We start from the raw sequence: 16,531 nt of genomic DNA on the forward strand, positions 1-16,531 counted from the left end.
ATCACAATGAACTAGCCCAACATTTTGCAATTGCCTGGTACTACAGTGTTCCTACAAACTGACATGTACACTGTCATTGAAGATTTGTTAAAAATAGGAACAGCAAAGAACATTTGTGCATGGTTGTGGATTACTTGAAATAAAGGTAATGCCCTGTATAATTCATTATAACTTCTATTTATTCTGTTGGTTTCATGATCCTTTTTTTCTTAAGCATATTCTGCCCTCCCTAGTACCATTTGGAATATATGAATAGAAACATAGGAAATTTAATAACTGTAGCTTAAAATTAAAAAAAAATTAAAAATAATTGTTCTTAAGTTGACATTCTAAAACATGTTCATGTCTTATGGGACAGTTCTTTTTAACCAAAGTTGGAATGCTAACTTTGAGCAAGTAGCTGCCTTCCACTGTATATGGGGACATTGGTACATATCTCATATCTCATCTTATCATGGAGATTCCCAGGTAGTGCTGCTGGTAAGGAACCCACGTGCCAGTGCAGGAGATGCAAGAGGTGCAGGTTCGGTCCCTGGCTTGGGAAGACCCCCGGAGGAGGAAACGGCAACCCACTCTGGTATTCTTAGCTGGAGAATCCCATGGACAGAGAAGCCTGGTGGGCTACAGTCCATGGGGTCTCAAAGAGTTGGATACTATTGAAGTGACTTAGCATGAATTGTGGAGAGATGAGATAATAAATATAAGGGTCTCAGAATTTTTTTTAAAACATAAGACATTAACTGTTACTGTTATTAATGTTCTCCAGTTTTCTTTCATATTTGCCTGGGCAGAATGGTACAGATTTAAAAAGTGACTTTTTTTTTTTTTTCCAGAACAAGTGGAATTACCTGCAGTGGCATCAGTCAGCGCTTCAGTAATTAAATCTCCTTCAGATCCTTCACATGTTTCTGTTCCTCCACCTCCGCTCTTACTTCCAGCTGCTACCACAAGAAGTAATAGTACATCTATGCCCAGTAGCGTACCTAGTGTTGAAAACAAACCTCCACAGGCTATTGTTAAGCCACAGATCTTGACCCACGTTATTGAAGGTTTTGTGATTCAGGAGGGATTGGAGCCATTTCCTGTAAGTAGCAGGCAAATTTGCATTTTCAAAATTATTCACGTAGCATAATTTTAAAATGTATGATCTACTGGTCTCTTAATATATTTTCTCTAATAAAAAACTTACTTCAAAAGTTACTGATTTCCCTGGAGAGGGAAATGGCAGTCCACTCCAGTATTCTTGCCTGGGAAATCCCATGGACATAGGAGCCTGGAGGACCACAGTCCATGGGTCAAAAAAAAAAACTAGAGAATTTCTTTCTGTCTTTCCTTTATATATTTCCATTTTTATCAATAGTTCTAGAATTTTATGCTAGCTATTTAGATATGTAAGATGGAAGCAAACAGTTTCAGGGTATAAGGATATTAGTTTTATAATTTTTAGAGAAGGCAATTAGATGTTCCCTCTGAAGGGAACTTTCTATTTTTCCCCTTTAAGGGGATCAAAATGACATCAGAAGTGTATTATTTTCTTTTAAAAGGTGTTTCTTGTATAATGTGATACTTGTGAACTTTAACTTGGATACAGAAAATAGTAACTTCCCAATGATCTTTATATCTGAAATTATCCAGTTCATGGTTTTTAAAAATAGATTTTCTCATTATTTTTTAAATCTCAGGTTTCAATCAGATTTTAAAAATGCTTCAAAATGTACACATCAGAATTGAGATGCTGTATCCTATCACTAAAAGTAATTTGATTTGAGACTAGCTATACATTACAGCTACGTTAGCTACATTACATGTTATGTCTCGAAATGAACATTTTTCCTAGGGAAATATACAAGTGGCCAAAATCAAAGCCCCAAACAAAGACACGAGAATATAAAATTATGTATTTTGAAGGCCTTTGAAGCATTTGATTTTTCAGATTCATAGGTAGGGCATTATGATTGCACAGTGATAGCTGACTGTAGCCAGTTGCCTATGTTTTCAGTTTACTGTGTGTATATTAAACTTGGATCTAAGAACCTCTGATTTAGTGAGTGGAGAAACAGTCTTTTCTCCCTAATCTCAGAGATTGGGTCCTGGCTCTGCCATATACCGAATGTGTAACCTTTGTCAGGTCTCTCAACCTTTTTGAAATTCATATGCTCATCCAGCAAATGGAGACGATATTTTGCTCTTAGGGTTATTGTGAAGACTAAATGTGTGTAACAGTTCTGTGTAGTAATGTGTATTATTTTTTCACTGAAAATTTGGAAAATGTACAGAGCAAATAGTAATACCACAAAATGTATTTTAATATATATATTTTCATATGATCAGGACTATAATTGTATATACAGTTCAGATTCCCTTTTTTTATTAAAAAAAAATTTTTTTTGACCACACCTTTCTTCTTACCTCTTGTGAGATCTTAGTTCCCCAACCAGAGATTGAACTTGAGTCCTTGGCGTTGAAAGTGCAGGATCCGAACCACTGTACCGCCAGGGAATTCTTTACAGATCAGCTTCTTTTGCTTAGTATATCTTGAACATTTATTTTCTCATTTGATTAGTAGTACTTTGGAAACATTTTGAAAGGTTACCTAGTATTTCACTTTCTGGACTGTCGTAATTTATATAATCCTTCAATTACAGTTTGCCCCCCCCCCGCCCCAATATCCACAGGTTTCACACTGGGGAGTTAACCCAACTGTAGATCAAAAATCTAAAAAAAAAAAGAAATCTAGAAAATTCCAAATAGTAAAATTTGAATTGATCATGCACAGGCAGCTATTTACTTCATATTTACATCGTTTTTGGTATTATCAGTAATCTAGAGGTGATTTAAAGGGCTTCCCTGGTGACTCATACGGTAAAGAATTTGCCTGCAATGCAGGGGACTTGGGTTCAATCCCTGGGTTGGGAAGACCCCTTGGAGAAGGAAATAGCAACCCATTCCAGTATTCAAATCAGTATGCTGATTTAAACCATATGGCAGAATGTGCATAGGTTATATGCAAATAATGCTCCATTTTTACATAAGGGACTTGAGCATCTGTGTTTTTTTGTACCCTGTGGAGTCCTGGAATCAGTCCCCTGCAGATACTGAGGGACATCTATACTGTTGGACATTTAGGTTTCCATTTTTTTTTTTTTTGCTGTTCAAAGGAATATTCTTGTATGTAAATTATCCACATTTGAAATCCACATTTTAAATATTATTTCTTTAGCATAAATTCCCAGGAGTATAGGTGTTAGCTCACATTACATATGTATTCATAAGACTCTTGATATACATTGGCAAATCATTTTCTGGAAGACTATTTAAATTTATTCGTATACCCTAAGTGTATATCATAAGCACTCAATACTGGTTTTTTCAGCAATAATTTCCACTAATTTTATTTGAGACATTATTACATATATAAACTGAAATAAACACAATTTAAAAGGTTATGGGTTGAGAATTCCCTGGTGATCCACTGGCTAGGACTTGGTGCTTTCACTGCAGGGGCTGGGTTCTATCCCTGCAAGCGAGGCCAATAAAACAGTTTATGGGTGATTATTCTCCAGGGTTACATGTAAAAAGTTCCAATAAGTGGTTGTTCACTATGTATGGAAAATGTTGGAGACTTGACCAGCATTCTCAAATAGAATCAAAGGTTCTGTTTTTTAAGATTAGCTGAGGGTTCACTTACAGTAAATGAGTAAATACTTTTTGTGTAGATTGTTTTTGCTGAAAGCATTTCTAAAGTAAGTAGTTTTCATGACTTAAATTGGTGTACTGAACATAAGTGACTATATTTTTGTTGATTTTGACGTTAATGTTTGAGGAATTTTCCATTTTTATTTGTGATTAAAATAGGTTACTTAACTAGGAATCAGGAGACTTGAGTTCTAGTCCTGTTTCTGCTGTTACAAAGAAATCACCTGCACACTTTGAATATTAGTTCCCTTATCTTTAAAATACAGTAATGATCTGTCCTGAGGAAAGAATCCTATAAATAAAAAGTTTGTGCATGAAAAATCAGTCTTAAAGGTTATTGCAGAAAAAGAAAAAGGTAAAGGTTCTTATGATCACAATTTATTACTGATTTTTTAAAAGATTTTTTAGCCTACCCACCTAAACAAAGACCCTTGGTTCCATTTGACTGAGACTTTGGTCATATTGCTCATGAGCTGTAATGTAAAGTGTTCAGGCAACCTGAACATAACCTTTTCTCAAGAAATAAATGAATGGGTCTGATCAGTTGTACAGGTAAATGATCACAGATCCTATTGATTTCAAGAGACTTTTAAACTAAGTTATTTCTGAAGGTCTTTAAAAAGATTTCATTTTGCTCTGTCTTTTATTTATTTGTTTATTTTTTGTTCTGTCTTTTAAAGGTGAGTCGTTCATCTTTGCTGATTGAACAGCCTGTGAAAAGAAGGCCCGTTTTGGATAATCAGGTGATAAATTCTGTGTGTGTTCAGCCAGAGCTGCAGAATAATGCAAAGCATGCAGATAATTCATCTGACACAGAGATGGAAGACATGATTGCTGAAGGTTTGTGGATTTTTCTTTAAGATACTCTTTAACTTTGGCATTTACTGCTTGAATCAGAACATGGATTTTTATTATACACAGATTTTTCCCTTGGAAGTATTTACTTTTATTCTCATATAATGCATTATTTGACTAAAATAATGGAAACTCCAACCAGACTCTTAGTGGCCATGTAATTGAAATAACAAGATTGGTGTTAATTTTTGTAATACCAGTTTGACCTTTGAAGGAATGTGAGTGGGAAAATTTCCATTATATATGAAAGCAGTTCAAAATTTTAGGATCAAAACAACAAATTTTCTTCTTTAAACAGACTTTAGTAAATGACTATTTTACTGAGCTCGTTTAAAAATTTAGAGCTTCCTGGTTGTTTGGTTTTCGATTTTATGTATTCTTATGTTTGCTATCAGGTGGGTATTAACAGTTGTGTTAAGTCTTCAATCAGAAGATGATTAAATTTGCTCAAGGAGGAAAATATCACTAAATCTTCTCAGTGTCAAACAATCTTTTTTTTTAATAGGCCTTGTTCTACCAGTGAATATTTCATTAAAGTTAAAGTGGTATGCAAAGTGACCTCAGGAAAACAAACACAAATGGAAAAACGATGTTTTTTATTGATTCTCATCATGGCTCTGCAGTAGATGCTGTTCAATATAGCGTGTAGTATGGTTGGGGCTGTACAATTGTGAATTAATTAACATCTGTGTCTAAGTAATTATCCTCAATATATTAGTGTATTTCATCTAAATTTATTCACTTTGTAAATGTTTACTGAATATATACTGTGAGCCTGTACTTTGCTAAGTTAAGTAAAGTAGCATGCTGGTAAGCAAAATAGATATTGAAAAAAAAAATGAAAAAAAAATAAATAAATAAAAAAAATAGATAATTGACTTGGCTCACAGTTTTCCTAATTAAGAGGAAGGCATCTCTGTCATTATTGGTAACATATGGACTGTTGCAGTGTATTTATCACTGTTTTACTTGTTATCTGAATAGCAAAGAACTGATAGTAGTATAACATTTTTTACTGCTAACTTATGTTGAGCTCAGTTTGATTTTTTTTTTATTTAAAAGAGTTAAACATGAAAAATTTCGAACATAACTTAAAATTAGAACTGTATAATGAAGAAGTCTGCTCACACAGACTCAGTATTATTACCCAGTTTTAAACATTATTTTGCGAAGTTAGCTTCATGCATCCCTTTGTTTTTTTCCTCCTACATTCCTCCTTCTCTTTTTCTCTATTGCTTTTTCTCTTTCCCTTTTCTTCCCTTCTTCCTCTGTTTAAAAACAAATCATAGTTCTTGTTGTATTTTACTAGTACATACTTCAGTGTGCATCTGTAAAATGTACATTTTAATGCTGTGTCACCCAAAACAATATTAATAATAATTCTTTGTCATCTAGTACCTGGTTTATATTCAGGTTTCCTCAATTGTATAATTACTTAAATTGTATAAATGTCCTTTTATAGTTATTTTGTTCAAATCAGGATTCAAAAAGTGCCTGGTGGTGGTTTAGGAGTAAGTAAAGAGTTAATCACTCAGTTGTGTCTGACTCTGTGACCCCACAGACTGTCTGTCCAGACTCCTCTGCCCATGGGATTCTCCAGGCAAGAATATTGGAGTGGGTTACCATTCCATTCTGCAGGGGATCTTCTATACCTAGGGATTGAAACTGGGTCTCCTGCGTTGCAGGCAGGGTACTTTACCAACTGAGCCACTGGGGAAGCCTTTTGTTGTTAGGAATTTAATTACATTTAATTCCTAAGTACTTGCTTTTATTATAGTTATGCATACTATTTATCTGAGAATTTTTCATTTGAGATGAGTAGTAAAGACAAATGTACAGGGATTTTTTTTTCTTGCCTATATAAGTGTATAAACAAAAGTTTTGTAGGCTAATAAGCTACATAATGTGCCCTCTTGTGTGTGCATATTGGAGAAAAATGGAAAACTGTCTAGGAAACTTCACAGCACACTTTGTGATGCTCATGGTTTACAATATAATATATATAAAACATATGGTGGACTGTGCTAGAATGTCAGGGAGCTTTTGATCTAATAAGTAGCAATCTCTATAACAGAAAGATAACTAAGAAGCAGCATATGCTAGGTATTAAGTGAATTATATAGACAGTAAGAACATGGCAGTTTAAAGCTGGGTGATATTATTGCCAGACTGGTGAGTTTTCAGTGAAGAGGGGGTTTGACTTGGGTCTTGGATGATAAAGCATAGATAACAGAAAGAACCTCTCAGGTTAGCATACCATGAATAAATGCACAGATGTGCAGGTGCTCAGTAACTTCAGGAGGGGGCAGTGAAGAGTAGGCAGTTGGGTTAGAGAAGATGGTGGGCAATAAGGCAGAGTCAGATTCTAGCAGACCTTGAGATCCGATCATGGAAGGAGGAGTTATTTTGCTGTCAAGAGGATGGTTACTGAAAATTTTTAGCCAGATGACATGAAAAAATGTTTTTGAAACTGCTGGTCGTGTTGGATGAATAATAGAGGTTTGGCATGTGATTGATACTTGTAGTCACGGTGGGAAGAGGAAGGAAAGAATTGATGGAAGACAAGGCAAAGAGTAGTTTTTAACGAACAGGATACCACAGTAAGGAAAAGGAACGTTTAAAGATTAATCTTTGCAATGAATAATAAATAAGCCATAGAAATCTAATGCGCAGTATAATGAATATTGACAATATTATACTATAATCATCAGCCTAACTTAAGCTAACAATTATCCCAATGACTAAAATGAAAAGATAAAAATGTAATGTGATAGAAATGTTCAGAATTTCTACTGAGGCAGTCACTTGTATAAATGTATCAAATTAACATCTTGTACACCTTAAGTTTACACAATGTTATATGTTAACTGTGGCTAAAAAAGATGAATATTTCATAGTGGAGATATGTTTACTGAAAATATATCAATTTTTAAAATACTTTGTAATTTCCCATGGTAATTTTATCAAGTATTTCTGTTACTGTATACTTATTTCGGTGTTTATGGGAAATACTATAGAGTGAAATGATGAGGTCATTTATTTAGTGGCTTTGGCTTTACAAGTATATGCAGTTTCAGTATGAAAAACTTAATGTAATGATTATTCTTTTTTTAAAGGATTAACTGTATCTCTGTTTGGACCAGAATCTCCATCTAAAATGTGATTTATCAAAGTGTCTTACGTCTTCCCTGGTAAATCATCATGCATATGATGGTTTCTATCTCGTTGCCGTCTTACTGCTGATCATCACGTGATCTCAAGTCTTCAGGAAAATTGAAAAGTAATTCCTCTTTGCACACAAAAAATTAGGGATCTCTGTTAGTTAGGATATATGTTTGGCCACTCAATTAGACACACAGACTAATATCTGGTTAAGTAAGAAAGAAGTTTCATTTTCTCTGACATAGTCTAAAGGTAAGCAGCTCAGGGCTCCATTATGTTGGGCACATAGCTGACATGATAGCTTTCCAAGATAGCTAATCTTCATGGTCACGTTCCAATCAGTAAGAAGGGCATCACCCGGAATTTGGTCAGAAATTGGCCACACATAGGGCAGCAGTTGTGCTTTTTATTCTCAGTGGCTATATTCCTAGCTAAAAGTTAGGCTTTTGTTACTGGGGGAGAAAAGTGGAGAACTGATAGTAGGGAACTGCCAGCTGTCTCTGTATAGAACCCCATCTTTATTATCTCAAGCAGTAGTTTTTTAAAAACTTATTTGGCTCTGTAATTTTTTATTTACAAGTGTGAAAAAGTAGCCTTGGTAACATTACCAAATTTGTTGAAATTCTGACCAAAATTAGAACTGGACTTCTTTGAATCTGTTAATGTTCCTCTCTTCTTCATGAGAAATAAAACTGATGTGAATTTTTGTCAGATTGTTAACCCTTAGACCATACCTGTTTGGGATCTCGCCTCTCTCGTCAGCAGAAACATTTCCTTCTCCTTCATAAGGTTGTCTAACCTATTATCAAGTGTTGCATATTTTTATGTTAATTAATTCAAAGTTTTGAAATAAAGCTTTCAGTAGAGTCAAAATGAAACAGCCCAAAGAATGGGCTCTTTGGGGCTGGATTGGTGGTCAAATGAGAGGTTCTATATCCAGTACAGGCTTTTCAAGGTCATATCTGGTTATAAGCATGACAAACTAGAAACAATTCTCCTGGAAGTTAGGACACTAGGTGCCAGGAATGTGTTGTGGGCAGAGCTGTGTGAGAGCCATCTCTGGGTCATTGGAAGAAATAGTTTTTACCTTACTTGGTTTGAGACTCTTTCTTCCTCATTGCCACTAAATGGATGAGTTTGCTTATGAAGATAGTCCTGAGAATTTCTTTGAGATGATCATTTGCTAGTTTATGACTTGACCGGTCATGACAATGTCTTTGGATGTCCTTTGACACTTCAAATATCTCACAGTGTGTTTTTGCCGCCTTCACTTAATTTAGCACTTTGCCATTTGCTTCTCCAGTAACACTGGGATAAAATGATCCTTGAATGTATGAGTGCGTGTTGTTCATGTCTACATTTCAGAGTCCCTTTCTTCATCTTAATAAGTCTCGGTTAAGTGAATAACATAGAAAAGCACATAAAGAACTCATAGCTAAAAGCTTTAGTTAGAGTTCCGTTTTTTGGTATATTTTATATGACTCAGCATAGGAATTATGATGATGCCTGTAAATGGTAAAATATGGTGATTTAAGAATTAAACAGTTTTCATTGAAGTGTTTAAGTTACTTGTTTATAGGTCTTGGTACTCCTAATTCTTACGTGGAAGATAGGAAATGGAACTGTCACTCTTCTATGTCTGCTTCCTGTTAGGCATCCATGTAATCTTCACTGCATTTCTTTGGGAAGGTATCATAAGCCCCCTTTTACAGATGAGAAAACTGTTGGGTTCTAAAGATTAAGTTGCTTGCTTATAGGTGACTGCTGCTGGATACTTGAGGATGTAGGTGGGAAGTTTCTTTAGGTCCTGTGGTATGACTCGAAGAAAGTTATGGATACAGAGGTAGAGTAAGGACATTCTAATTAACAGAGAGGACCCTGACAAAAAAGAGCAGAGGTTAGAAATTACAAAACTATTGATGATTTTGAAAATAAATGTAAATTATTTTAATATAACGAAAAGGGACTTTTATAATTAGATAAATACATCTTTATATATTCTGTTGTACACTGCAGATCTTAGAGAGTGTTAACTATTTTAAATGCTCCTCTGAAATCAAAGTCTTCTCTTTGGAGTCCTCATTTTCTCCAGTTAGAATTGTGTTCTTTGCTATGTATATTATACATAGAACAATGTATCAAAATTCATATACTACATAATACTTTTGGGAAGGTAGTAACTTTATTTGCACATTTTAGGTAGGTTGGATTCTTTGCAAATGAACCTTTAAAAATGTATTATTTATTTATATAGAGAAAACTCCATAAGATTTTTATGCAGGAGCCAGAGGGAATTGGTGGAAGTGGTGGTTTTGGGGGGCTTTGCCTTGCCAAAGTGGCTATGGATTGAAAAGTTAAAAGACCATTCCTTTTAAGTCTCCTGTAGAGTCTGAACACTGGCAGTATCCCACCAAGGTAGAAGCTAAAAGAAAATTTGCCATAATTAAGTTTTTGGAATTTTTTTTCTGCTTTTTTCTTTTTTAGAGACATTAGAAGAAATGGACAGTGAGTTGCTCAAGTGTGAATTTTGTGGAAAGATGGGATATGCTAATGAGTTTCTTCGGTCAAAACGATTCTGCACTATGTCATGTGCCAAAAGGTATTTCTGTTCTCAAGTTTCCTAAAGCACAAGCCAGAAACTGCTATAACAAAACTAAAAAACTTGTAGAGTTTACCATTGGTCAAAACTAGGTACTGTAGAAGAATACTATCAAATAGACATTATCTGGAGCTACTTTGCTATTTAGTTGTTAAATTTTACTTGGCGAAAACTGTATTCATAACACATATAGCATAATCAAATATTGAAGTAGCAATCAATCTCCAGGTGTTAAGAATATGGAGGAGACTCCCTCCTGTGAATACACTGCTAGTCCTTTGTTTTAACAATATTGAAATACCTGGATTTACTTTGTTATATTTTAAAATGTTTCATTTCTTTTAACCATATCCTGTTTATTTTAGGGTTTTAAGTGGGACATCTGTAGCATAAATTCTCCACATTGTTATATTACTTGATAACAAAAATGCCTGTCTTTTCTAAATGTTTTTTTCAGTAATATCATGGGTAAATAGTACTACTGTCAAAAACCTTTTTGGTATCTTCCTTGATCTAGTCACAAATTTAGTTTACATTAAAGAAAGCCTCTCTAATTCTGTTAATAAATCATAATACAGGTATTTCCCACTGAAGCTAAAGTGTGTGCACAGTTTATTTTGAACTTTGTTCTGTATTCCAAAAGTTATTTTCTCAAAGAATTTAAGATCTTAAAGATACATCTAGGGAATTTCTTGCTCCCTAAATGAATACATTATTTAGTATGGTGTACCTAAAATATGTTTAGTAAAACTTAAGTCAAATAAGCAGAAGTATTTGGGTTAATGGTTTTTTATTTGTCAATCTGTTATTCAGATATTTTTTCATGTTATTTTGATAGTCCTAATCAAATTATGTAACTCCTATTTTGTTTGCATATACCACAAGAAAGAGTAGTGGCTTTCTGATTCAAAGGGATTAAAAACTGAGGGAGGAGGATTGCCTTTCAGAATCTTTTAAACTTCTAAACTGTTCAGAAATATTTCAGGACAGTTAGCACACTATCATCACTCTTCTCCCAGAGATGATTGCTGAGGTGTCAGGTTAGTATACCTTTAGGTGAAGCTCTTTAGAGGCTTAGAGGTCCTAAGGTGGGAAAATATAGAGGAGAGAAGAGTAAGGAGGAGAGGATAAGTTAGGTCAGGTAAGAAATGCTGTTTACATGTGTGCCTAGCTGTCTTTCTTCGATATCTCAGTATTTAGGGAGTAAAGAGCAAATTAGTCCCTCTTCTCCCTTCTTCAGTCAGTTGGGGAAGAAGTTTGTTAGTTGATGTAAATGGAAATCAGAAACCTTTAGAGCTGAGCCCACAGATGAGCATGTTGAACACAGGAGGAGGTTGTTTAATTGTTTTAGGGTAAAATGAAGTGACCATCAGGACACTGTTCTGTTTTATATTTTTAGGGGAAAAATAGCCAATTTTCTCTATAGTACTCCTTACTTCCACCTCATTGATATTTCCATAAACATAAGTGAGGGAATTTTCTTTTGGTAAAACAGTTTTCAATAGCAAAGTTAACTGGGATTTATTCTTGTCATTTCCCTGAAAAATCATCCTAGAGCAAAAGAGTTGCAAAAAGAATTTTGAAAATAAGAAATTACAACAGCAATTTTTTGTGTAAAAAAAGAGGCACTATGTGCATTTTTTTAGATGATCTCTTTTCACTCTTCTTTCTAGGGAAGGAGTCAGCGGACTATACCCAGGCTGAGTCCTTTGTGTAGCCTATTTTTGTATGGCCCCTGAACTAAGGATACTATTTAAATTTTTAGGTGGTTGTTGAAAAAGAATCAGAAGAATATTTTGTGATACGAAAATTATCTAAAATTAAATTGTCACTGTGTATAATGTATTGCTCAGTCATGTGCGACTGTGACTGCCAGGCTCCTCTACCGTGGGACTTCCCAGGCAAGGATATTGGAGTGGGTAGCCAGCCGTTCCTTTCTCCAGGCGATCTTCCCCACCCAGGGATTAAACCTGGTTCTCCTGCGTTGCCGGCAGAGTCTTTACCATCTGAGCCACCAGGAAGGCCCCACGTGTCACTAAGTAAAGTTTTATTGGAACCCATCTGTTCTCATTCATTACTGTCTAGCTGCTTTTATGTTACAGAGTTGAATAATTGTGGCAGAACCTTTGTGTGGCCTACAAAATCTAAAACATTTAATATCTGGCCCTTTATAGAAAAAATTGCCCAGCCTCTGTTTAGGGCGTTGGAACCCAATAAATGTCAAAAGATTGTCTTTTTTTTTTGGCTACACTGCATAACGTGCAGGATCTTAGTTCCCCAACCAGAGATTGAACCTGCACCCTTTGCAGTGAAACGTGGATTTTTAACCATTGGACCTCCAGGAAAGTCCCATTCACAGAACTCTTTTAAACTGTCATCATGCCTTAGAAAGTGAAAGTGTTAGTTGCTCGGCTGTGTCTGACTCATTGGAACCCTATGGGCTGTAGCCTGCCAGGATCCTCTGTCCATGGAATTCTCCTGGCAAGAATACTGGAGTGAGTTGCCATTCCCTTCTCCAAGGGAATCTTCCCATCCCAGGGATCGAGCCCATGTCTCCTGGATTGCAGGCAGACTCTACCATCTGAGCCACCAGGGCCTTATAAAGATCGATGTTAAAAAAAATCGTTAAGAGTGCTCACTTTGACAATACATATGCTAAAATTAGAACGCTGTAGAGATTAGCATGGTCCCTGCATAAGATGATATGCAAATTAATAAAGTATTCCACATTAAAAAATATGTGTATATTAAAATATACACTTAAAAATATTAGTTGGTTTTGATAAAATCTTCCAGCCAGTTTTTAAAAAAAAATAATAAATGTATTGGCTGTGCTGGGTCCTCATGGCTGCCCGAGGACTTTCTCTGGTTTGGAGAGCAGGGGCTACTCTAGTTGCGGTGTGTGAGGGTCTCTTTGTGGTGGCTTCTCTTGTTGTGGAGCACAGGCTTATATGTATGTGGACTTTGGTAGTTGTGCACACTTAGCTGCTCTGCAGCACGTGGAGTCTTCCTGGGCATGTGGACTCTTCCCAGACTGGGGATCAACCTGTGTCCCCTGTATTGACAGGCAGATTCCCAACTACTAGTCCATCAGGGAGGTCCTCTTCCAGCAAGTTTTAAAGAATTAAATATATTTGAATTTCCTGAATTCCTAAGAACCATGAATTCCTTGTATAACTTTGATAACTCAACTTTACCTTTCTGTCTTTGATTTTAGTTATATTTGAAAAATATTTTACTAGCCATTTGAGATTTCCTCTTCTCTACTATTTTAATCTCTTTTTTGAAAATCTCTTCAGAAATGGTTACCCAAGAAAATAACCATTTGAATGATCATCTAAATAGTTAACTAATAATTTCTTCTTCTCCTGGAACCTTGAATTATTTTGTAACTGCAAAAATGAGTTATTGTTTGTATTTTGCAGAAAGTTTCCCACTATCATGCTGTTATTAGGAGATACCAGTAACCTTGTTATAGGTGTCCAGTATTACATTGAGAGCTATATTATATATAACGAGGGATTTTTTTTTTTACTATTAGCATAAGTAAATTTATTGAACACTGTGGTTTACTTTCTGAGATATTATAATCCATAATGAAATAAATGGCATTTACTGATTCACAACTGCACTTTAATTAAGGTCATAATTACTAAGTGGAGCATCCCATACATCATTTAATATTTTTTTTTTTACTTGAATTTCTTAGGTACAATGTTAGCTGTTCTAAAAAATTTGCACTTAGTCGTTGGAATCGTAAGCCTGATAATCAAAGTCTTGGGCATCGTGGCCGTCGTCCAAGTGGCCCTGACGGGGCAGCAAGAGAACATATCCTTAGGCAGGTCTGTAGAAACCTTGATTCAAAGTACAATACCCTTTTCAGAAATACAAGGAAAGTGCAATGCTGTATTTTACTTGTACTACATTTTCCAGCTTCCAATTACTTATCCATCTGCAGAAGAAGACTTGGCTTCTCACGAAGATTCTGTGCCATCTGCTATGACAACACGCCTGCGTAGGCAGAGTGAACGGGAAAGAGAGCGTGAGCTTCGGGATGTGAGGATGAGGAAGATGCCTGAAAATAGTGACCTGCTACCAGTTTCACAGACAGAGCCGTCTATATGGACAGTTGATGATGTCTGGGCCTTCATCCATTCTTTGCCTGGTATGCGATTGACCACTTTGACCTTGATTTTTGCCTTGTGCACACACCCAGGAATGACATTAGATCCATCCACACCTGTTGCAAAAAAGGGCTAGAGAAGTTCTGTGTATATATACTCATTAAATGGCATTTGCTATTGAAATGTGATCTGTTTCCTCTTGCTTATTCCCTCAGCACAACTGGGTATTTTCTCATACCCCCCAAGTCGATAAAAACTGACTAGTCCTGCTTCTGCTGTGACACCTCAGCCGGTGAAGATATTAAAGGTGCTCTCTTCTCTTCAGTCTGATTTCTCTCGAGAGGTCAGTAGAGAGATTGAGTCAGACACTTCTTCCCTTCTGCTCTTCCAGTTTTCTAGTCTATCAATATTTCCTCCTTATTTCCTAATTTAACCTTTTTTAAATGAAATAACACAGACCAAAATTTTTTTTACATTTTTGAAAGCTAATCAAGACCTTTTAGAGTGTGGTAAAATTTTTTTGTTTCTTTAAAAAGACAAAACAAAAATGCTGTTTCTTTTAAAGGAGGCTGCATTCTTTGATTCTTTGCATAAAGTTTAAGACATCAAGAACACTTCTGAAATTAAGTAGACAATGAAATTCAGTTATGATATTCCATTCCAATATTGAGGGTTACTTTCTTATTTATATTTCCTGCTCTCTCATTTGGTATTCTTTCCATCAGCTTAAGTCATTATGTTCTTTTATCTTTACTAAACAGTAATCTTTTATATCCACTTTCTTTACTGGGCTGGGTACTAAAGACCGCCTTTGCCAATGATGAGACCCACACTGCCTCTATATGTTGAGACAGTATGTATTTTTTTAATCAGCAAATCTTTTATCATTCACTTTAACCTTATAAATAATGGAAAATAAGACTTTGAAAAGCATTTGTTCCATTTTGGGTTTTTGGTGAATCATACCATTTCTCTTGAAATAAGCTTTCCAGAAAAATACATCCCCTTTGAACTTGTCCACAGACTTACTAAAACTAATCCACCTATATTTCGTAATCAGTCTTTCTATGAAGGTGACCACTGTCTCAGAAGCATACTTATAGCTAAAATGTTATGAGTGAAGAAAATATATTCAGAAGTATTCTTTAAAAAAAAAAAAAATCTGTTAGCCATTTTACCTTCACAGATGGTTCCTGGCTTGTGATGGATAGACTTAATGAACTTTAGATTTTATGATGGTACAAAAGTGATATACATTAAGTAGAAAGTGTGCTTCAGATTCTGATTTTGATCTTTTGCTGGTGATACGAAGCATGATGCTTGCCGCAAATTGGGCAGGACAGCTCCATCAGCCATGCTGTCATGAGGGTGAATAGCTGACACAACCATGCTTGACTCATGTGGTCATTCTGTTTTTTACTTTCAGTACAGTATTCATTCAATAACTGACATGAAATATTCAACACTTTATTATAAAATAGGCTTTATATGTTAGGTAACTTTGCCCTACTTACAGTAGGCTATTCTTAATGTTCTGAGAATGTTTAAAGTAGGCTAAGCTAGGCTATGATGTTTGGAAGTTTAGGTGTATTAAATGCATTTTTGACTTGATGTTTTCAACTTTTGATGGTTTTATCAGGATGTCAAGTTTGAGGGAGATAAATATACAGAACTCTGGAGTTTTATTAAATTATTTTTTAATGGCTTATTTTAGAAATGTTAAATAAGCTTTTTTTTCTATCAAACAAGATATGGTCACTTTTAAAGAAAGATGAAATTGTTTAAAGAAGGGATACATTTTTCATGGGAAGATTTTTAAGCATGCACCTAGGAAAACTTAGGTGTGATTCAAGTGCTGACCAGGTGGGTTTAGAATCTGCTTTAAAAAGCTGATGTATTAGAGAATGGTGAGTCTTCACAGGGTGTGGCTTTAATATTTAATGAAATAAATTTTAAGTTTTATACCAGTCTAGGTATCTTGAGAATTAACATTGGAACTGACGCTAATCCCTGGGGCTGAACTTTGATTCTGTCACCTTTAGACAGTCTCAGTCTTCCAAATGGGATATATGAACTGTTTGTTAGCCTGATTTCT

The 16,531-nt window shown here is 35.3% G+C and overlaps 1 protein-coding gene and 1 non-coding gene across 13 annotated transcripts in view; both read left to right on the plus strand.

Moving 5' to 3' along the window:
• PHC3 (polyhomeotic homolog 3) overlaps positions 1–16,531 on the plus strand; it is an 80,799-nt gene that overhangs the window by 52,056 nt on the left and 12,212 nt on the right. For 9 of the 12 annotated variants that reach the window (XM_043473762.1, XM_043473767.1, XM_043473763.1 and 6 more), the window contains 5 exons: positions 834–1,084; positions 4,377–4,536; positions 10,198–10,312; positions 14,022–14,154; positions 14,246–14,477. In XM_043473762.1, coding sequence (XP_043329697.1) covers positions 834–1,084; positions 4,377–4,536; positions 10,198–10,312; positions 14,022–14,154; positions 14,246–14,477 — 891 coding nt within the window. Of the gene's footprint in view, positions 1–833; positions 1,085–4,376; positions 4,537–10,197; positions 10,313–14,021; positions 14,155–14,245; positions 14,478–14,651; positions 14,780–16,531 lie in introns of those variants that run through there. The other 3 variants (XM_043473771.1, XM_043473770.1, XR_006270391.1) reach the window with 2 other exon arrangements.
• Positions 12,944–13,046, plus strand: LOC122445650. Its single transcript, XR_006270611.1, has one exon. It is a non-coding gene; the product is annotated as a U6 spliceosomal RNA (small nuclear RNA).

This window comes from Cervus canadensis, chromosome 7 (assembly GCF_019320065.1).
Source record: "Cervus canadensis isolate Bull #8, Minnesota chromosome 7, ASM1932006v1, whole genome shotgun sequence".
Classification (NCBI taxonomy): domain Eukaryota; kingdom Metazoa; phylum Chordata; class Mammalia; order Artiodactyla; family Cervidae; genus Cervus; species Cervus canadensis.